We start from the raw sequence: 22,806 nt of genomic DNA on the forward strand, positions 1-22,806 counted from the left end.
AAACCACATAGGCCTACAGTTACTTATTATTTAAAATCTAGACTGATGCTGACTGATAAACTAATGAAAGACATTAATAACCTTGTAACATTTTATATGAGAACACAGATTAATCAACTAAAAGAACACAATAAACACTACACAATAATTGTATATGATTAAACAGTTAATAAAAAAAAACTATCAGAAAATATAAATTTCACTTCTAAAACAGAAGAAACAATATAATGTCATCAGATTGGATGATCAAGTCATTTTTTTGTTTAGTTTTTGCATTATAACATTTTAAAGTAGTATTTATTAATCATGGTTGTGAAATACAAATACTCAGAAAAAAGAACTGTATTACATTAGAAACTAGAACATCTAACAAATATATACATTTATCCATGTCACTGTAAAATTCTATTATTATTTAAATTATTATTAAAAATATAGATAATATACTATGACACCTTTTTCCACTGTGTGCAGAAAAGAGAAAAAGACAAATAAGCAAATTATCAGTCAAAATGACAACTGAATGCACAATATCAGAGTTTAGTATAGCAGTTGATGCTTAATCAGGTGTGTATCGTGTGTGTCTCTTGTGTTTGTAAGACCGTACCCATCTCCTCCAGTTCTGAAGTCATGGATTTGGAGCGCAGAGCTATAGCCGGAGGGGTCAGCCGTTTGCTCTGCTGGGGAACTAAAGGGAGAGAGAGCTCTGTTAAATCAAATCAAGAACTGCCTCCAATGCCATTCATTTATCCTCCCACAGTGAGAACGCTCGCTGACCTTTCTTCTTAGGCATTTCCTCCATCTCAGGATTTCGTGCTACCATCACGACCTTCACCATCAGACTGTTCCCGCCCTGGCGAATCATATTCACCACCTGCCTGTGACCCACCTTCACTACATTGATGCCATTCACCTGTCAGAATACAGCATCAGTAGTCACTTAACATACACTGTAATACATAAAACTGTTCGAAAGCTTGCGGTCAGTACTTTTTTTAATAAGAAATTAGGATGCTTTACATTGATCAGTAGTGACAAAATAGACATTTACAATGTTACAAAAGATTCTATTTCAAACAAATGCTGTTCTTTTGAACTTACTGTTCATCAAAGATCTGTATCACACATATATATATTAATATATAGCAGCACAACTGTTCCCTCAACACTGATAATAATCAGAAATATTTCTTGAGTGGGAAATCTTTATATTAGAATGATTTCTGTAGATCATGTGACACTGAAGACTGGAGTTATGATGCTGAAAATACAGCTGTGCATCACTGAAATAAATTATATTTTACAATATATTGACATAGGAAACAACTATTTTGAAACTTAATAATATTTCACAATTTTACCATTTTAAATGCAGCCTTGGAGAGCAAAAGAGACTTTCCAAAATGTATTAAAAAATCTTAACCTTTAAATGTATATATTCTAAACGTTCTACTCTGTTTTTCAACTCAAGTGACTTTCAGAAAGATTAATGAAGATTTTAAATAACAATTATATAAGAAAGGAAATTTGATTTGCAGTTTAGAGAAAGAGAGAGAAACACAAGTGGGTGTCTCAAGCATTCTCATGAGGCTTGATTCAAAATGATTCAACATTCACAAACTCAAATTAACCAGCTGGGAACCATGTGGTGAAGGTTTGCTAACAGGGCGTTTTATCTGGAGATGCATCAATAAAAATATATTTTGCAATACCACAGTCAAGATGGCATACGCAGAGAACACAAGATCCACGTCATCCTCTCTTCCAGAATCAAATTAAAGTATGTAACACAAGTATCTCAGTGAGGTTTATCGCCTCCGTGTAGGTGTTAAGATTTGTTCAACACCTCACAGACTGGAGACTGTACTGCTAAACTAGTTTTGGTTTTGCAGCGATGCAGCATTCAGACTGCTGTAACTTTCAATGACTCTTTATCTAATAAAAACTGTTTTAATGGGTCATTTAAAGTGTCTTAAACATGGATGCATCAAAGGAGGCGGCATCTGGGCTGACCTCGATCAGGAAGTCCCCCATCCGCAGGCCGGACCTCCAGGCGACGCCCCCCTCGTCCACAGACTCCAGGTACTGCAGAGCGGGGAAGGCTGGAGTCGGGCTGAACTCCTCCACAGGAGTCTGGGCTGGAGATCACAGATCACAATCACAGACGTGATCCGTCTATGTCAAGCTGCGCTCGGCTATCAAACCAGTGATGTCCATCACTCACCTTTGGCCCCTCGGAGTACAAAACCGAAGCCTTCATTGTCTTTTTTCTGCAGAAGTACAGTTTTCTCTTTTATGATGTAGTCACTGTCAGAGAGAAAAGAGAGGAGCTCATGTGAAAGACACGCAGATGCATTCAAGTTCCTCTGATGGGATAGAGTTTGGATCAGAGATATTGTAGTTCACTGAAACTAAAAAAAAAACTTATTTCTTATTTCATTTCAGTTAGTTTCCAAGGCAACATTTCTCATTTTCATTTAGTTTAACATGGTGTAAAATATACAGTATAAACATATGATTGATTTAAAAATAAATATAATTATTATTATATTACTACTACTACTAATAATAATAATAATAATAATAATAATAATGACCCCCGCCCAAACAAATTAAAAAATAAAAACGTATTACTAAAAAGAAAAAAAATCACAATTATACAAAAACAAAATTTAGACCTGCAAAAAAATATTTTATCAACCTAGATTCACAATTAAGAAGAAATTACTCGTCATTTGAGAATATGAAATCAAGATTATTATTGTTAATTAAATCTAAAATCACAAATTATATATATATATATATATATATATATATATATATATATATATATATATATATATATATATATATATATATATATATATATATATATGGCAAGGAAACAATAATTTTGATTTAGTGTAAATTTAAGTACTCATTTACTAAAAGTATTTAAATCTAAAACAAAAAAATAAAAACCATTCAGATATGTATATATATATACTTTAAATATATACTTTACTTATACTTTAAAAATGACAACAAATATAAAAATAAAATAAAAATATTAACAAAAAGTAAAATTACAACTAACAAATAGTTAAACTACAACCATAAAAAAATTTGAAAAAAATAACATTGCACTGAATCCACTGGAAAATCTAGCTGTTTTTGAAAAAATAAAATAAAAAATGCCAATTTGGACCAGTAATCATATTAGACCAGCAGCAAAAGAGTTGTAGTTAAAAAAATTTTTTTTAAAGTGGTTAAGATTTTTGTACTACTCTACCTGCTAAACCAGTTAATATCTGGCTTTCATAAACTAATGACCAGCTTAGACCAATCAGAAACAAGCTTCCATGATCCAAAACACAGCCACTAGCTGAAGCTCAGAACTGATTCTGAAATGTGATATATGTTGGGTTTACAGTAGCGATTGTAGTAACTATGGTAATTCGGCGGGCACTATGGTTACCATGATGAGCGTATGGGGGTTTTAGATGAGTGCAGTTCTAGTTCAGAGCAAAAACACTGACAGATACAGCCTAGCATTGTGTTCTGTCAGCTCAGATCGTATTATGAACATATGCTCTGACTGCGATGCTTAAAACACAACCGCTACAATGACAGGCACAATGTAAAGCCAGAACTTAGTAACTTGCTAAAGAACTACCACACAGACTAACTGCAAGACATTCAGGTTCTACCATTTTCACCATGTAATTTGTAATCAGAGACTGCAATTTTTCTGTAATCTATGATAACTGCAGATTACAGTCCTTTATAGCTTCTAGTTCTAATATAAAGCTACAAGAAACCAAAACCCTAAAACAAAATAAAAAAAAATTTTTTTTAGAATGAACAAAATCTGAACTTCTCCAACCAAATACAAATCCAGATTTCCTTCACTAATTAACAGACTTTTATTTTTTTTAAAAAATTGAAAACACTGACAAACCCAAGCTTTTCAACTTCAGCTAAACATTGCTTTTCTTAAGCTATCCATTACAAAATCCTCACGACAAGTTTCGCATTTTAAACCAACCCGACAGCAGCATTTTCCTGCTTAAACGCTGTTTTTAACAGCATCAACACCTCTCATCTGTGTTGGTAAAAAATGTTGTGAGGCATAAAAGACAAATAGTTCAGACAAATCAACCAAGAGTTTAAATGCACACGTGTTTAAATGCACACATATACACTTCATCTGTTTCACGTCACAAATGCATCACTATACTATACACTATACTATAACACAAACTTACTTAACTGACTTATAAAAAGCTCATTTTAAATGAACCCAAACCAAAACCTACTACAAGAGAAAACTTAAAAACGTAAAACATATTGATGCCATATATGTAAGAATTACAACATGCAAACCAATTAATATTCAGATTATCAGCAAAACCAAAGTAAGTTCAGTTTTCACCACTGAAGAAGATTGGAGTTTAACACCTTTATCTTGAGCAGAACGCTTTCCTTTTATTGCAATTATGATCCTTACAAAATCCTCACATGACAAGTTCGCCCATTTTCTAGAAGTTGATCCGTCTCAAATTTGAATCCAACCCGGCAGCATCATTTTCCCACTTAAACGCCATTCCCTACGGCATTACATATCTCATCAGTGACAGCGGGAAAGATAGTGATGCATAAATGACGATACGCCAGCAAGACTCACACACGTCCGTGCCATATTTGATCAACCCCGCAGCATCACAACTTTCTATGATGTACTGTGTGTTTCACACACACACACACACACACACACATAGTGACTCATACCCTTTCAATGACTCAAAAACACACATACATGTCACAAGAACTCATTTACAACACTAACACACACACTGCAAAGAAAAGATTTTCTGACGTGTCACCGCCATTCACGACTCAAATACACACGTATGGACACATATAAACACACACACACACACTGTAAGAGAGAGAGGGATCTGATTTACCATAAACGACAACACTGTACACACACACACACACACACACATACAGATGATATATACTGTATCTGAAAACATTGATTCCGTTCAACAGTCTGTCTGCTACCTCTTCAGAGCATCCATCTGCCTCTCTCTCTCTCTCTCTCTCTCTCTCTCTCTCTCCCTCTCTCTCTCCGCAGCGACAATAAAAGAACGGAGCAGCCGATACCTGTAAATGAACCAGACGCTGCGGTTCTGGGGACCGAGCGAGGGCCATGAGGATGAGAGGGAGAGAGGGAGAGACAGGTCTTTCTCTCCGTATCCCCCCATTGCCATGTCCCCCCCTCCTCGGAGTCCTCCTCCTCCTCTCCGGCCCTCGTCTCTCAGCGCACACAGACAGAGGAGAGAGAGAGAGAGAGACAGAGAGAGAGAGACACCGAGCAAAGCAAGACCCTACACGCTTAAGGACGAGGGAGGGAGAGAGAGCGAGAGAGAGAGAGAGAGAGAGAGAGAGGGAGGGTTTAACAGAGTTCACATACAGTTACTGCGACATTCAGAGAGAGACAGAACGAGGAGGGGTTGTGTGAACAAAAGAGGAGGGAGAGAACGAAAGAAACGAGTGTGGGAGAGAAACATGCTTTAAAGGAGTAGCTCACTCGGAAACCAGAATCCCGTGCTTGTTTCAAACCTGTGTGATTCTCTTTCTAACGTGGAATGTGAATGGAGATGTTTAGCTGAACGTTCATGCTGCTCTGTACCATATAATAAAATTTAAGCAGTGAGCTCTGTAAATGACATAACTCAGGAAGTGCAGACAGAAATTTAACATTTCTATTCATGCAGTTTCCAGGCGCTTTTATCCAAAGTGTCTTGCATTACTTTAACGGTACATATTTTATGTAGAAATGCATGCATTGCCTGGAAATTGAACCCATTTCATTACAAACATCACGCTCTATTGTTTGAAATACAGGAATGCTCAGTTTTAATTGATTAATCTTCCTATTGCAACAGGTTTTAAGGCAGAAGACAAAAGTGCCAAAAGGAATTTCTTGCCTGCTTCTGGATTCTGGTTAGTTTTTGTTGTAGACATAAAGGGCCAAAAACAGCATAAAATGTGTGACCCTGGCGCACAAAAGCAGTTTTAAGTCACTGGGGTTTATTTGTAGCAATAGCCAAAAAATACATTGTATGGGTCAAACTACACATCAAAGGAAAGCTTATTTATTCAGCCTTCAGATGATGTATACATCTCAGTGTCACATCTGGTCAAATATACTGTGGCCTTATGAAGGGTTTAGACTAAAATTGCATTGCATGCATTGCCTAGGAATTTAATTGCATTTCAAACACCATGCACTATTGTATGAGCTACAGGAATGCTTCATTTTAATTGATAATGTTTTTCTATCATGGCAGATTTGATGTCAGTGTTGTCGAAAGAAACTTTTTGATAGCTTCTGGTTTCTGGTTACAGTTTTTGTTGTAGACAAAAAGGCCCAGAAACAACATTTGCATAAGAAGCAGACATTACTTTAAAATGTATATGTATTTATGGTTTTAGCAGACACTTTCATCCAAAGTGACTAATATTGCATTTAAAGTACATATCTGATATAAAACACATGCATTGCCTGGGAATGGAACCCATTGTATAACAAACATATTTATTTTATTGGTTGAGTTACAAGAATGCTTCATATGAATTGATAATTCTTCATATCATATCATGTTTGACGTCACTGACACTGGTTTCAGTCTATTTTTGTTGTAGACAAAAGTTAAACTATATCTTTGCAGGATGAGCCGACCAAAATTTAACATTTGCAATTATGCATTTGACATTTTATATAAAAATGCATGCATTCCCTAATAATCAAACCCATGCTGGTGCAATGATCTAGTGTTTGTGCTGTTGAAATGCTTGATTTAAATGGTTAACATTAATCATTTTTTCTTATAGCAACAGGTTTGGTGTTAAAGATGCCAAAAGTTTTTTTCTTGGAAGCCACAAGATGCAGCAAGAATATAGTAATATAATGACCCAACTGCTTTTATGAAGTTGTTTTTCTGGCCTTGACAGCTCTGGGTTACAGTCTATTTTTGGTGCTGATAAAAATAGTCGAACAACACCATAAAAGCAAATCTGTGCTGCATTTCTCAGTGACTCAATCAGAAATGAGATTTCAGAGCTTTGATGGGGAAAAGGTTTTCAGTTAATGATTTAAATATGGTGTTTTCCTCACACCAAGCATCATATAACTCCAGAAGTTATGAAGAAGCACAACTGTTCCCTCAACAGTGATAATAATCAAAAATAATATTAGAATGATTTCTGTAGATCATGTGACACTGAAGAATGAAGAATGATGGTGAAAATACAGCTGTGCATCACAGAAATAAATTACAGTTCAATTAATATTTACAGAGACATCAGTTAGTTCCAACTGCAATAATATTTCACTATATTACAGTTTTTAATGCTATATCTGATCAAATATAAACAGCCTCAGTGAGCAGAAGAGACTTCTTTTAAAAACATTTTAAAAAAAATCTTCAAAAATAATAAAAAATAACATGATTGTGGTTTGGAACGATATAAAAATAATTTATTGGGTGATCTATTGCTTTCATACAGAACCAGCAATAAATTGAGGGATTTTGATGAGTGGGTGAGAGATGCGAGCGGATACACTCGGCCTGCATGGCAACAGATGATCAAGACAGCTTACATGTTACACACACACACACACACACACACAAAGTATGCACACCATTTTACATATCCACTGCAAACCGAGCCGTTTCAGCTGATGCAGGGTGTGTGAGAGAGAGACAGCAGCGGCTTACACCGCATCTGTTCATATTCCACATGAGAGCCACAGATCCAAACATTGTTGTGTCATTTTTTGAAAGTGGCTGTGACATTTGCATGCCAGTATAGTGGAGGCAGAGGCGTGCATTTTGCACCAGCCAGCAAACGTTTGAAACAAGAAGCTGCCGCTAATCTTTTTTGTGGTGAATCCATTTGTCCAAAACCCATCGATAGATTTCACTGGATCTACATGTACAGTTTAGTTAATACTTACACACACACACACACACACACACACACACATACACACACTCTCTCTCTCACACACACACTTCATCACACAACAAAGCTGGAAAAGCCATTTTATAATTAAGAAGCACAGTAAATGTAACACCACTTTAGGTTAAAATGATTTTAGGCCTATATATTATCATAGAGAGTTGTAAGTTATTTCTACAGAACCTTTTAGAATATTATCTAATAGTTTGGGGGCACTAAAGTTTATTATAATTATTATTACTTTTACTTAGCAAAGATGCAGATATTAATAGATCAAAAGTTACAATAAATACATTTATAATGCTACAAAAGATTTCTATTTCAAATAAATGCAGTTCCTCTGAACTTTCTATTCATCAAAAAATCCTGGAAAAAACATTAATCATGGTTTACACAGAAATGTGAAGCAACACAACTGTTTTCAACACTGATAATAATTAGAGATGTGTCTTGAGCAGTAAATCTGAATGGTTTCTGAAGGATCATGTGACAATGAAGATTGGAATAAAATGATGCTGAAAATACAGCTTTGTGTCACAGGAATAAATTATACTTTAAAATATATTCAAATAGAAAACAGTTATTTTAAATTGTATTAATATTTCACAATATTAAATGTAGCCTTAAAAACATACAAATACACATCAACCTCAAACATTTATATTATATGACATATATATGTGTATCTGTGTGTACATATAAATTTGTCATTAGAATTTGTTTTAATATAGAACACTTCAAATAACATTTAAATTAACAGATTATATAAATTGAAATGTTTAAATTTTTACATTTATATATGCAATTGTATTACAAATGTGAATAAATTGAGTTTAGGTTCCATACTGTTCCCACCTGGGCACTTCAAGACCATCGTACGTTCCTACTGTGTAATGACGAAACAGCTTCCTCTTCGCCTTCTCACTGCGGCTCTCTGAAACACACACACACACACACACACACACTGAGTGTTAGCACATGTAGGCGTGTATATCTGTGTAAGTGGAAGTGTGATGTATTCAAATTGATGTGATTTTGCATATTCGTGTGCTGTGCGCATGAAGATTATGTGAGAAGGCAAATCACCACGGGGAAGAGCTCTTGAGGACATCCTCAAAAAAGAGAAAAGACCCATAAAAGATTCATAAAGAATTGAAATAATTCATCATTGTGTTTTTAAGAATAAGAATTACAGTTTGTCGATAGTTATCACATAAAAGCTTCATTAAGAAGTCCACCTTTATCTTTCATAGATCAGGAGATTTTTTTGTATTTAAAGTATCAACTCAGATATTTCTTCTATTCTATTTTATAAGAGCAGTCAACAGGGGCTATATACATTTATTTCTGAAGGATCAAAGGACATTTGTGACCCTGGAAACCAGTGAAAAGGGTATATTTTTCAGAAATGATATTTAAACGTGAGCTGAATAAATCATCTTTCCATCGATGCATGGTTTGTTAGGATCTGACAATATTTGGCTGAGATACAACGTTTTGAAAATCTGAAATCTGAGGGTGCAAAAAAAAAAAAAAAAAAAATTATTGAGAAAATCATGTTTAAAGTTGTCCAAATGAAGTTCTTAGCCATGCATATTACTAATCAAAAATTAGGTTTTAATATAATTATGGTTGGAAATGTACGAAATATCTTCATGGAACATGATCTTTACTTAATATCCTAATGATTTTTGGCATAAAAGAAAAATCGATAATTTTGATGCATGCAATGTTTTTGTGTTATTGCTTCAAATATACCCAAAGACTTCAGACTGCTTTTGTGCTGCAGGGTCACAAATGTGACTGTTGAGACTTAAATAAAGGCTCATTTATGTGCACTGTATCTGTCTGTTATCTAAGAGACACATCTGAGATATAATAGAGAGCTGAGGAGTGATTTGTATGCTGTACCTGTCTGCGGCTCCTGGTTTTGGGGCAGTACCTCTTCTACACAGTCAGCAGGAAACCAGCCTGTTCTGCCCTTCACCGTTCCTTCCCAGAATCCCCCTTCACCTACACTCAACACTGAGAGGGGTTTGACAGCTTTAGTAAACTTTAAATATTCAAATGTTAATGCTACATTGAAGAGAATGACATGAAGAGACTTCTGACCTTTGACCTTGTCCCCTTTGCTGAGGCTGAGCTCTCGCTCACCGTGAGCAGAGTGAGAACGAGTGGCCACAAACACTCGACCCGGGACAGCGCTGTAGAGACGCTTCCTCTGAGCTCCTCTACAACACACACACACACACGCGCGCGCACACACACACACACACACACACACACACACCACAGACACAGACACACACACACATACACACACACAAAATAGATATTGAAAATGGATAAACATAATCTTAGACTCCTACTAACATTTCTAAAACTAATACTGAAACACATGTAAATTAAAGCTATACAGAAATATTACAAAAACTAATGAAAATGACAAAAATGAATAACAAATTTAGATAAAAAGAAATGTTGAAGTACTAAAATAATTAAAACTGGAAATATATATAATGGAAAGCTAAATAGAAATATAAAAAAATACTGAAAATGACTAAACACAATGATCTTAAACTAATATAAAAATTCTAAAACTGATATTAGTATTAATTAAAGTGATGCAGTAATATTACAAAACATAATAAAAATGACAAAAACTCATACTAAATGTATATTTTACATTTTTGGGCAACAAACTATACATGTAAGTAAATAAATACATGTAAGCAAAAGTACTAAAATCACAAAAAAATAAAAAATCTTTTTTAGAAATAATAATAATAAAAAAAACACACAACAAGCCTAAAATAAAAAACATAAAGTATTAAAATTTAAACTAAAATAAAAGTTAATAAAACACTATGTACAAATATTTACAAAGAAAAGCACTGATAGAAACTGACAGAACTGAAATAATAACTAAAATAAACTAAAATTGAAATGAAACTGAATAAAAGATAATTTAAAACATCAATAAATATATAATATGGGTAGCAAAGGGGTGGACGGTTTCTGGTACATTTCTGGAAAGTATCCAAAACCCCCCGGAATATTCCAAAAAGTCCTGAAAATTTTCCAAAATTTGAGGAATATTTCTGAAATGTACTGGAAATTTTCCCCCTTTTTGCAACCCCAATAATAAACAAAAATATAATACAGGGACAGTATACACTAATGTGAACATACAGGCAAAAAGTTGTAGTGTTAGTGCCAGTGAATAACATTGGCTTGGCTTTGTTTAACAGGGTACGTTTCCAAGGATTTGGTGAGTGTAATACCTCCTTAGTATTTGGATCTCGTCCATTATTGAACACCGTGGGACCAAACCCTCATTCAAAATCATTATTTCAAGGATGATACCAAAATTTCAAGAATCCACTTCTAGTCTGAATAATCTTCAAATGTACGACTGTATAGATGCCATAGAGTGAATGTTTTAGATTGGTTCTTGTACACAGCAGAAAGTGTCTGTTTCTCAGCCACTGAGTAAGAATTAACTCAGTATGGCAGTGGTGCTTTGGCCAGAAGCCCAACAGAGCAAACACGACGTGTGAAATAGTGAGTCAGAGCTTCTGTAATGTACCGAAAGAGAGCAACAGAAATCAGCTTAACATATAAAAAGACCACAGTGATAGAGGTAAGGATCTAATGGAGTATTTACACTTCAAAACTCATATTTCTGTGGTTATCAAGGCAAGTCGCCCTGGTGTTCACGCGCTACTGAACAGCTAATGTGGAGTGAAACCGTCTCAAACGCTATAAACTAAAATACAGTGTGATGGATCTCAAGACAAAGCGTCTAGGTCACATTTTGCCTCAAAAGAAAAGAAAAAGAAAAAGATTTTGCCTAAAATATCATAAAAACAGAAAACAAAAATTACTCTTCAAACAACTGCATCCAGACATTTTAGCTGTGCATTTATTTTTTTACAATTTACTTATGATTATATATATGCATTAATATATATTAAATATATATATATAAAAGATCTTTTTTTTATCCATATAAGCATTACATACATATAAACAAATAAGCATTATTTTTGTTGTTTGCTTTTTTTATTCAATAAATTAAAGGCAATACAACAAACTTATTTTTAAATGTAAATATTTTAATTATTTATTAAGTTAAATTAAAAGCAATATAACATAAAAAATTTGTATAAATTAAAGAAAATGTATCTTATAAAAATGTAAAATTAAAATACATACTTCTAAAGTGAAAACAATTAAGATAAAACACTTGTAAAACTGCAAACTTCTTGTTAAATAACTTAATTTGTTACATTATTTCAGATTACAAAATGTTTAAACATTAAATAATGTTTCAATGATAATTATAAATAATAATAATAATAATAATAAACTTATTTTGATTTTGGTGTAAAATTTGACCCCAAAAAGTTCCTGACAGGTTGAGATTGATTTAAATAATTCATTCATTTAAATAAAGCTTAATAAAATAAAAAATAATTATCATTTGATTTAAAAATATATATATATATAGAATTTAACTTTGGCATTTAACTGAAATAACTATAAGCTGAAGAACTAAAATTATTAACCGGACATAAATAAAAGCTTAAAATTTACTAAAATTTAAACAAGAATAAATTCAATCAAAAACATAAAAAATAAAAAAAAATCACAAAAGCAACAAACAAAATTAGAATAGTAAAAATATAATACATCATTCAAACTAGAAAAAACTATAATAGTGAAATATACTTTTTGATACATTATATTTGTTTCTTTAATTAGCATCATTCATTAGAATTAGTAACAGTTAAAGCATAAGTAATTAGTAAAAGCATTAGTAATATACTCCCTATATTATTGAACTTTAAGCTGTATTAAAAGCTCATTATTTCAATTTCATTTTTATTCATTTTAGATTTTTCTACTTAAATTTATTTTAAATCTCATTTTATTATTATATATAGATTTGATTCTCTTTAACATTTTATTTTTTTATTTAATATTTATAAATATTTAATTATATATATCATTTTTATTTATACCTTTGTTTTATTAAAATCTATTTATGTATTTATTTTAGTGAATCGTTTAATTCAGACTACATTCAGTTACATGAATCAGGTTTAGGGTTTTTAGGGACTTTTGTTTAACCTGCCAAATGTGCAAAATAAATAAATAACTTCTACAGGATTTAATTTTGAAAATCACCACATACAGTGTGTCTCCTTGAAATCATAAGGCTCCATCGGACTTTTTTTTTTTTTTTTAATCAAAATTATGTTATTTTACACAGTCTCATTTATAACTTATTACGCAATGCTTCTTTTGTAAGCGGTGCACATTTTGGAACTTAGTTTTCTTTTAGAAACCAGAAGTCTATGGAACACAACGAAACTCTGAAGCTCAATATCTCAGAACTGCTCAGAAATGGTCCAAACAGTCACCAGAGACAGATGTTGGTATCTTAACTCACCCCTGCCTCCCTCGTTGTTTTTGCTGCCTTTCCTCCGTCTCTCCTCCCTCTCGCCCTCGGGACGGGGATCGTGTTCGGGCTCCGCGGGGACTGCTGGAGCTCCTCAAAGCGAAAGAGGCCCGGCGCTGGGTCTGATTGAAAGCAGAGAAAAGCAATGATTTGGCACCTGATGTCTGCGCTGGCGTGTTCCCCTGACGGCCAGCAGGGGGTGAAGGTTACCTGAGCAGGTGGCATGCTGGCAGCAGCCGCGGGCAGCACTACGGGGTCCTTGAGCGTCGTCACCGTGTTCTCACTCTTGGCGCGGAGCATCGGGTGAGGATGCTGAAGGCCGGCCGGGATGCCTTGAGTAAACACACCGTCCATAAAGAGAGGAGCGTATTTGGGAGTTTCTAAAAATGGAACTGATGGGAAAAGAATAAAAGATTAGAGAAGAAGAGATTATATAGAGATGGGCTCTGTTCCAAAACCTAGTGAGCTGCCTTCAAAGGAACTTCACAAGCAAGTGATCTGGAAAGACTACATAGGCAGAAAAAAAAGAAGTGTGTGAGAAATACAACTCAGAACTGATTTAAATGGAGCTTGACTTTAGCAAGGTCCTGGTGGTGTTATTTTGGATATAATTAATAAAATTAGTTTTATTTTTATATGATTAGTTTTCATTTTAGTTTAGGTTTTATTATTGTAGTTAAGTGCATTTATATGTATATATATATATATATATATTAGTGCTGTCAAACGATTAATCACATCCAAAGAAAAAATTTTTGTTAACATGTGTGTACTGTGTATTTGACGTCCGTTTTTTATTAACTTTATACGTTTTTCATCTAGTATTTTTATTTTATTTTTTATGTTAGCTTTATGTCAATGACCAAATATGCTTAATATATTAAAACTGGTAGATTTAGTTCCAGTTCACAATAAATGGTATATGAACTAATAATACAACACTTTAAGTATAAATTAAATATGAATAAAAATTCACATTTTGAGAAAAATTGTCAATTCTAATTAGATTATTTATGTTTATCAGATTATTTGTGTGAATTAGACTGTTTATGAACACTTTAATTTTTTAAGTTAAATTTGTACTTGTATTTATTTATTTATTGTAAAAAGTTACCTACAATTGAATCTAACAGCTTTATGGATTTCGGCTTCTCTGTGAAGGATGCATGTGACTCTGCCATCAAATCTGGCCAAATTAAGATATTTTTGAAGGCAAAAAAAATCTGTTCTTAAAGGACGGCCTTTACAGGACAGCTATGATATACTCATCGCTTCTTTCAGCCATTACTCATATTTTAGATGTCCACTTACCAACATCTGCATCATTGTGATTTTTGATGATTTCTCCGAGTTCAAAGTGGCCAGACATCACAGCAACCTGCAAACACAGCATTGCAGTAGACTTTGTGCAATCTTTAATATGAGGACAATCGTTCACATTCTAGGAAGCGTGCACTCACTATTGTTTTAATCTAAATGCCATTGTTTTGCTAGCCTCATGTTGTTTTGCTAGCAAACAGTTATACCTGGAAGGGCGTTTGACCGTGTTTGTTCTTCATCTCTTTACTGGCTCCTCGGTACAGAAGGACCCGGGCACAGCTCTCCTGATTGGACAGAAGAGATTGAACCATTTACTTGAGAACCGAAACAACAAGATAGGAAGAGGAAGAGGAGATATCTACTTAATTCACAGGGAAAACAACATTTCATTTCTCATTGACTGATATTTGCTCTTGTTTCACACATTAACTCACTTAATTTGGTCAGTTACTCTGAAAAGCAAGGCTTCGTGTCTTCATTTTGTTCTTTAAGTAAATGTATATTGATTTAAGGAGATTTGAATTGGAAAACAACACCAAAATACTGAGAACTGTATTCATTGTCTGCAATGTATGCAACATTTAATGCCACGGCTTCAACAATTTAAGACTTTCAAAGACCTTAATCTGTGGAAAGGTGAATTAAGACTTTTTAAAGATGTGCAGAAAACCTGAATAAAGCTGGAAATAACTACATTAAAATAAATATTTAAAAAAAAATATATATAAAAAAATGTAAAAAACATAAAGAAATTGTTTTTAATTTTTTTAAAATACTATATAATAAGTATTAAGATAAGACTGCACTACACTGTGATAAATAAGGTAAAACCACCAGACAGATCTGTGTTAACTTTCAGATTACCTTGTTGTAAAGGGCACATATGTGGAGGGCAGTGTTTCCTGATGCATTCTGGGAAGCGGTGTCCGCCCCGTAGAACAGAAGGTGTTCTAAGTGTTGGGCGAATCCGTGCTGACACGCCTGCAGTTGAGTGAACAAAACCCAGGTCAAAGAAACAAGACCACAGAGATCAGAGGAACAATCAGAAGAGGGCCGCAGATCCCTCCGAAACTGCCTTGTCTTTCTGTTGGAGGTGATTACTGGATCTTTTGACCCCAAAATTATTATTTTTCAAATTAATATTATTATTACTTTTTATTTTATATTATTCACTTGCATTTTAATTATAGCTAAAGTTTAATAGTTTCTCATATTTAATAGTCTTTGTTTTATTACACTGACCACTCGGCTCCAATATTATCTTAATATTACTGAGATATTATTTAATACATTTCTAATTTTTGTCTATGTAGTTATAAATGTTTATTGTTTTAGTTATTTTATTTTAAAGTTTTAGTAATTTAATTGTTACGTTTTTGTTTTTTTCTCATTTTTGTTAGTTTTTTTTAAATCAACCACTCTGCCCCAGTATTATTTTAGTATCACTGCTATTATAGTTTTTATTAATATTTTTATTGGGATTAGTCTTATTTTTGTATTATTAATTTTAAATCACATTTTAATATTTTGTATTTTTTTTTTTTTTTTATATTGGTAACTCTGCCTCAGCATTAATTATTATTAACATATCGTTAATTTTTTAAATATATTTTTTATATAATCAAATTGCATTGAAATTTGTTTCTTTTTTGTAAAATGAGTTTCTCATAAAAAATATATTTGTTATTTGTCTATGTAGTTTTTATTCCTTTTTATTTCAGTTTTTATGTTAAACTAAAAACAAGTATAAAATTTGCTGTGGCAACTAGCTGAAATGTTTTATTATTTATTTTTTATTTTTTTCAGTTAACATTTATTTTTAGGTAACACAAAAGTTAGTTTGTGGTTTTAGTTTTAGATTTATTTACACTTACCCCTCTCTGCTCTCTAGAAATTCAATACTGATCATTAAAACGCCCAAATCATGAGTGTGAACTGAATTAGATTGCTCTGCTTTAAATCTCTGACTTAATTTAGGAGATATATAAACATAACCCCGGTGCTCTCAGGGTGTTGTGGGACTCGTACCATGGTACCATTGTGTGTGGGGAACAGGCAGGTACTGAAGGAGGTTGGGGAAAATGAATATATTCATATATTTTTGTACACAAACGGCTTAGAGAGGAAAGAGAAAAGAGCAGAGAATTAAATTTGTGTAAAACCAGGCAACAGACAGACAGACAGCAGACGATGAATGACATGAGAGATGAGAGATGAGTACCTGTGAACTTCAACCTCTCCGAACGCCTCTTCATGTCTGATCTATGGAGAGAGAGAGAGACAGACAGCGGAGGACTGTGGACAGTGTCTGACAGATGATTCAGAAGCACCTAGACGCTGTTCTCCATCCGTCTGTACTCGACACTGATTGGCCTGCAGGATTCATGTGGTTTCAGACTCACACCAGTCTCATGACGTCGCTGGTGTGGTGTAGGGGTTATATCTCAGAGCCGATGTGCTGGAAGGGGTCTAGCCATGCGCTATCACTGTTGTGCCTTAAAGCAAAGCCCTTAACTGCAGGAAAACATGAGCTGTGATAAGTGTACTGGACGCATCTGGCATGATTTCTTCAGGAGTTACATGTACAACCTGACACAACAACCCTAAATGATTATAGTTTCACATACTCGGCAGCAATGTTATTTCAGTCTCATTTGTATTTTAATATTAATTTTAATGCTTTTTTATTTACAGCTTTAAATATTTTTTTTTTCTGCTTGAGTTTTAGTCGTTTAGTACCTAATTTATATTATTGACGTTTTTGTAATTTTATCACGTGCTTTAATCATTTTTATCCATTTATTTTAAATGTTTTTATATTACTTTTTTCTAGTCATTTTAGAGCTGAAATTTTATTTAAATTAAATTAAATTAAATTAAATTAAATTAAATTAAATTAAATTAAATTAAATTAAATTAAATTAAATCAGAATGTATTTATAAAGCACCATTATGTCCCAAAATGCTTTACAAAATAAGTAAATAAATACATATTACAAATAATTTATTTAATAAAAATTCAAAATAATATTATTTTTTTTTTAATTCTGAATTTCATTAAATTCTTTCATCTGATGTTTAGTTTTTCATCTAATATTAACCTTTTATTTTATTCCAGCTTCAGTTATCTTTTTATAAGTTTTAAAGCAACAATAGCCCCTCTACTTAATAGATTTAGTAAATAACAACTTAAAATCTATGTTTGCGCTGTACTGTGCTGAGTTTATTGTATATACAGTTGGAGTTTGATCAGACAAACTCAAGAAAGTATACTAAAGCAAGAAACATTTCTCCTTCATTTTTGAACAACTGACCACCGTCCTTAACTTCATGCATGTATAGTTGAATTTTTGTGCTTTATTTATTTGCTGTGTAATGAGGTTAAAGGTAAAGATCCCACCATCTAACATCTGATGGAATAACATCTTCAACAGAGGATGAACAAAGTCCAGGCGCTTACGATTAAAGACAGCGATGACCAGGATGAATGAAGCATGCACAAATATGCACAGGTGTTTAGAAACAAGAAGGCCACGTGCAAGAGTGTCTGGTGTTTTATTAATTAAATTAGAATTTTTAAAACTGAAAACAATTATTGAAATCCACATTTGAATGCTTAAGTCTAGTATTTCTAGTCATCTAATGTAGCAAAACAATTTTTTATGATAAATGTGAGCCTGGAGCACAAAAGCAGTCTTAAGTCGCTGGCGTCGCAATAGCCAAAAATTAATTGTATGAGTCAAAATGATTGATGTTTTTTTATGCCAAAAAATCATTAGGATATTAAATAAAGATCATGTTCCATTAAGATATTTTGTAATTTTTTTATTAGTAATATGCATTGCTAAAAACTTAAAAGATGATTTTCTAAATATTTAGAATTATTATTTTTTGTTTGTTTGTTTTGCACCAAAATCAGATTCCAGATTTTGAAATAGTTGTATCTCAGCTAAATATTGTCCTTCTGACAGGCAATGCATGTATGAAAAAAAATATATATATTCAGCTTTCAGATGATGCATACATCTCAATTTCGAAAACTGACCCCTTATGACTGGTTCTGTGGTCCAGGGTCACACATAGTGTGGGCCACATAGAGAGATGTAAAGAGAACCAAAGGAGAGAGAGAGAATGACATGAACAAACAGACACATGCATGCACACACATACTCCCAGACGCTGACTTGTGTATTTATGTCTTGTGTTTAACACACCTGGTGTGACTCGTCCCAGCCGTTCTCGTCTCTGATGCCCAGCTGTGCTCTGTAGTACAGCAGAGTCTCACAGCAGGATGTTTCGCCCCCTGTCAGCACCGAGTGGTACAGCGGCGTCAGTCCACAGCGGTCCGGATAATCTGGAGAAGCTCCCAAAGACAGCAGCACCTGGGATCAACCGAGAGTTATGCAAAAACAAGCCGATTAATGATGCACTAATCAATATTTTGCAGTTGTCACCATCAATTTAACCTGTACACATCTGGAGCCAAGTGGTGTTTAAAGAGAAAGTTCACCTAAGAATAAAACTTACAACCCTAAACAAGTTTGTTTCACCATGGAAACAGAAATTCAGCATATGCCTAGCAATGGATGCTCTGGAGTCAATGGGTGCCGTCAGAATCAGCGTCCAAACAGCTAATATAAGCATCACAAGTGATCCACACCACTCCAGTCCATCAGTTAATGTCTTGTGAAGCCAAAAGCTGCATGTTTGTAAGAAACAAATCCATCACCTGTTGTCTCTAACATTAAAATCACGCCTGGACTGTAAACTGTTCTTGATCTGTGCAGATTTCTCTCCTGATTCAGACAAGATTATGTTTTCCTTTGGATAAAGCAATATAATGGATAGATGACTCATGTTTAGTGACGGACTGGAGTGCTGTGGATTATTGTGATGTTTTTATCAGCTGTTTGGACTCTCATTCTGACGGCACCCATTCACTGCAGAGCATCCATTACTGAGCAAGTCATGCATTGCTACATTTCTCCAAATCTGATGAAGAAACAAACCTATCTACATCTTTTACGGTCAGCAAATGTGGGTGAATTATTCATTTAAAAGCATTTTCATCTTTTATGCTGTGTGAACTGCATGTGTTTGTACCATCAGTGCGGACTGGTTGTGAGCTCTGACTGCTTTATGGAGCGCTGTGAGTCCGTCTCTGGATCTAAAATCCACATGAGCGCCGTTCAGCACCAGAACTCGAATCCCTTCCACGCTCAGATGGCCCTGAACCGCCAGAGTCAGAGGAGTCTCTGAGAAACAGAAGAAGACACACACTGACACTACAGCTACAGAACAACGGCTTTATATAAGAGAAACAGGCAACACACACTCAAAAAAAAAAAAAAAAAACTTTAGTGTGGAAGCCTGTAAACTTTTAAACTTCAACGAATCAGCTAGTAATGTTCTGAATTAAAAGCAAATGAAAAAATGCAATAAAATAAAAAACTGAGGGCAGCACCTGTCTAGATTTTAGATCTTTATCCGTACAGTACAAAATTACTTTTAAAACTCACTTTTATTACTTTAACAGATACAAATTTATTTAGTTTAGTTATTTTATTAAAAAAAAAAAAAAAAATAAAGAAAAAGATAATTGTTGCACTGGCAACTTTTTAAATATTTTAATTACACTATTAAATACACTCTACGAAAAGTCTGCAAAAATATGTACAGAAAAAAAATGAATTCGACAATAATTTGTAAATTTTCTGCCAGAACATTGTCGATTTGTTCAGCTCATTTTTGTCTTGCCGTGCAGCATCCAGCTCATTAAACACGGTTAACTATCTATGTTTACAACCACAACTAAGAAAGGATTCTCTCAATTACAACTGACCAATGAGCTACAGCGATACTGTGATAACATCATAGCGCCTGCAAGCAAAACACTGAACTCCTGCTTATTAAAAACTTTGCAATTGGAATTAGACCATATATATTTAGAAATAGTTAAAGGTGCCTTTGTTAGATCCAGAGCAAGATGGATTGAGGAAGGAGAGAAAAATACGAGTTTCTTCTTCTCACTTGAAAAAAGGAATTTTAAAAGGAAAAGCATCTCTGCATTACAGATTAACAATTCAATTTCTAAACACCCTGAAGAAATTGAGAATTTTGTTACAAATTTTTATAGGAACCTGTACTCCCCTGAGTTACAGGCAAACCAAAGTAAGTCATACCTGCAACAGATTAAGAACTATATACCTCAAATAAGTGATGAATTTAAGTTATCCTGTGAGGCTCCTGTTTCCTTAAATGAAATTAGAGATGCAATGAATTCAATGAAAAGGGGAAAATCACCTGGCTCTGATGGCCTAACTTTAGAATTCTTCATACATTTTTGGGATTTTTTAGAACAACCTTTTTTCTTAATGCTTCAAGAATGTATAAACAATGGTACAATGACTCCTACTATGAAACAAGGGGTAATATCTCTCATCCCCAAACCAGACAAAGACGTAACTATAATTGATAACTGGCGCCCTATCACTCTTCTTAATTTTGATTATAAATTAATTGCTTCCATATTCGCCAAGAGATTAAAACAACATTTACATCACATTATTAATGAAACACAGACTGGATTTATAAAAGGTCGTCATATTAGTTGTAATACTCGACTTGTTCTGGATCTTATTGATTATAGAGATGAAATCAAGTCTGATGCTATTATCTTATTCCTCGATTTTTATAAGGCCTTCGACACTGTAAAACACCAGTTCCTTATTAACTCTTTAGAGACCTTTGGATTTCCTTCAAAGTTCATAAATATTGTTCAAATGTTGTACAAAGAAATAGATAGCTGTATAATTTTAAATTCACGTACATCACCAAGGTTTCCTATTCTTCGCGGAATACGTCAAGGTTGCCCTTTAAGTCCTTTTTTATTTCTATTTGTTGTAGAAATGTTATCCATAGATATTTTGCACAATAATAACTTTGCTGGCCTTGATATCTTTAACAGAGAGATTCGAATTTCACAATTAGCAGATGATACTACTTTATTCTTGAAGGATAAACAGCAAGTTTCTCCAGTCTTAACTACAATCAATGATTTCTCTAACGCTTCTGGGCTCAAACTTAATTTAAATAAATGTGAAATTATTTGCTTATTTGATACTGTAGAAAATGAAATTGAAAATATACCTATTAAAAATGAACTTAAATATTTGGGAATTCATATAACAAAAAATTTAATTAGTAGACAATTTCTGAATTTTTCTCAAAGGATAATGAAAACAAAATATATTTTTAATAATTGGCTCCAAAGAGATTTATCAATTTTAGGCAGAGTTTTCTTATCCAAAACAGAAGGATTATCCAGATTTGTGTACCCTTCCCTGTCTTTAGCTGTAGATAATCACACTTCCAAAAATATAGATAAGATTTTCCTTGATTTTATTTGGAGCAATAAATCTCACAAATTGAAGAAATATGTTTTAGCAAACAAAAGGAGTGATGGGGGTCTTGAAGTCTTGAATTTTGATGATACTAACAATACATTTAAAATTAATTGGATGAAAAGATGTTTGCTTGGGTCAGATTCTTTGTGGTATTTTATTCCTATTAATATATTTAAGAGACTTGGTGGCCTCTCTTTTTTGATGAAATGCAACTACTCTACTGGTAAATTACCTATTAAATTGGCTAGATTTCATCAACAAGCATTGTTAGCCTGGAAACTAGTTTACAACCACAACTTTTCCCCCCACAAAGCCATATTATGGAATAATATGGATATTAAAATTAGGAACAGATCAATTTTTTTTGATAAATGGTTTGATAAAAACATAATTTTTGTTGCTGATCTTTTCAACTCTAATGGTGATTTGTTATCTTATGAATGCTTTATGAATATCCATCAATATCCCATTCCGTTTAAAGAATTTAACTCCGTTATAAAGGCGATTCCTGCTGGTTTAATGTGTCTAATGAAAGCTTCCCTTTCCTATGAGTCATGCACAAAACAACTCTCACAGTTATGTTTGGGAGGAGTTTCG

At 33.5% G+C, this 22,806-nt stretch overlaps 1 protein-coding gene across 3 annotated transcripts in view; it reads right to left on the minus strand.

The window, feature by feature from the left end:
* The window catches only part of LOC128013527 (SH3 and multiple ankyrin repeat domains protein 1), a 49,883-nt gene that overhangs the window by 9,608 nt on the left and 17,469 nt on the right, over window positions 1-22,806 (minus strand). For 2 of the 3 annotated variants that reach the window (XM_052596614.1, XM_052596613.1), the window contains exons 6-19: window positions 19,907-20,058; window positions 19,018-19,185; window positions 15,668-15,784; window positions 15,010-15,087; window positions 14,795-14,861; window positions 13,694-13,875; window positions 13,475-13,605; window positions 10,129-10,247; window positions 9,928-10,041; window positions 8,872-8,950; window positions 2,225-2,307; window positions 2,014-2,138; window positions 778-913; window positions 608-688 (exon numbers count right to left, since the gene is read on the minus strand). In XM_052596614.1, the coding sequence (XP_052452574.1) occupies window positions 608-688; window positions 778-913; window positions 2,014-2,138; window positions 2,225-2,307; window positions 8,872-8,950; window positions 9,928-10,041; window positions 10,129-10,247; window positions 13,475-13,605; window positions 13,694-13,875; window positions 14,795-14,861; window positions 15,010-15,087; window positions 15,668-15,784; window positions 19,018-19,185; window positions 19,907-20,058 (1,632 nt within the window). Of the gene's footprint in view, window positions 1-607; window positions 689-777; window positions 914-2,013; window positions 2,139-2,224; window positions 2,308-8,871; window positions 8,951-9,927; window positions 10,042-10,128; window positions 10,248-13,474; window positions 13,606-13,693; window positions 13,876-14,794; window positions 14,862-15,009; window positions 15,088-15,667; window positions 15,785-17,024; window positions 17,279-19,017; window positions 19,186-19,906; window positions 20,059-22,806 lie in introns of those variants that run through there. The other variant, XM_052596615.1, reaches the window with a different exon arrangement.

This window comes from Carassius gibelio, chromosome B24 (assembly GCF_023724105.1).
Source record: "Carassius gibelio isolate Cgi1373 ecotype wild population from Czech Republic chromosome B24, carGib1.2-hapl.c, whole genome shotgun sequence".
Classification (NCBI taxonomy): Eukaryota; Metazoa; Chordata; class Actinopteri; order Cypriniformes; family Cyprinidae; genus Carassius; species Carassius gibelio.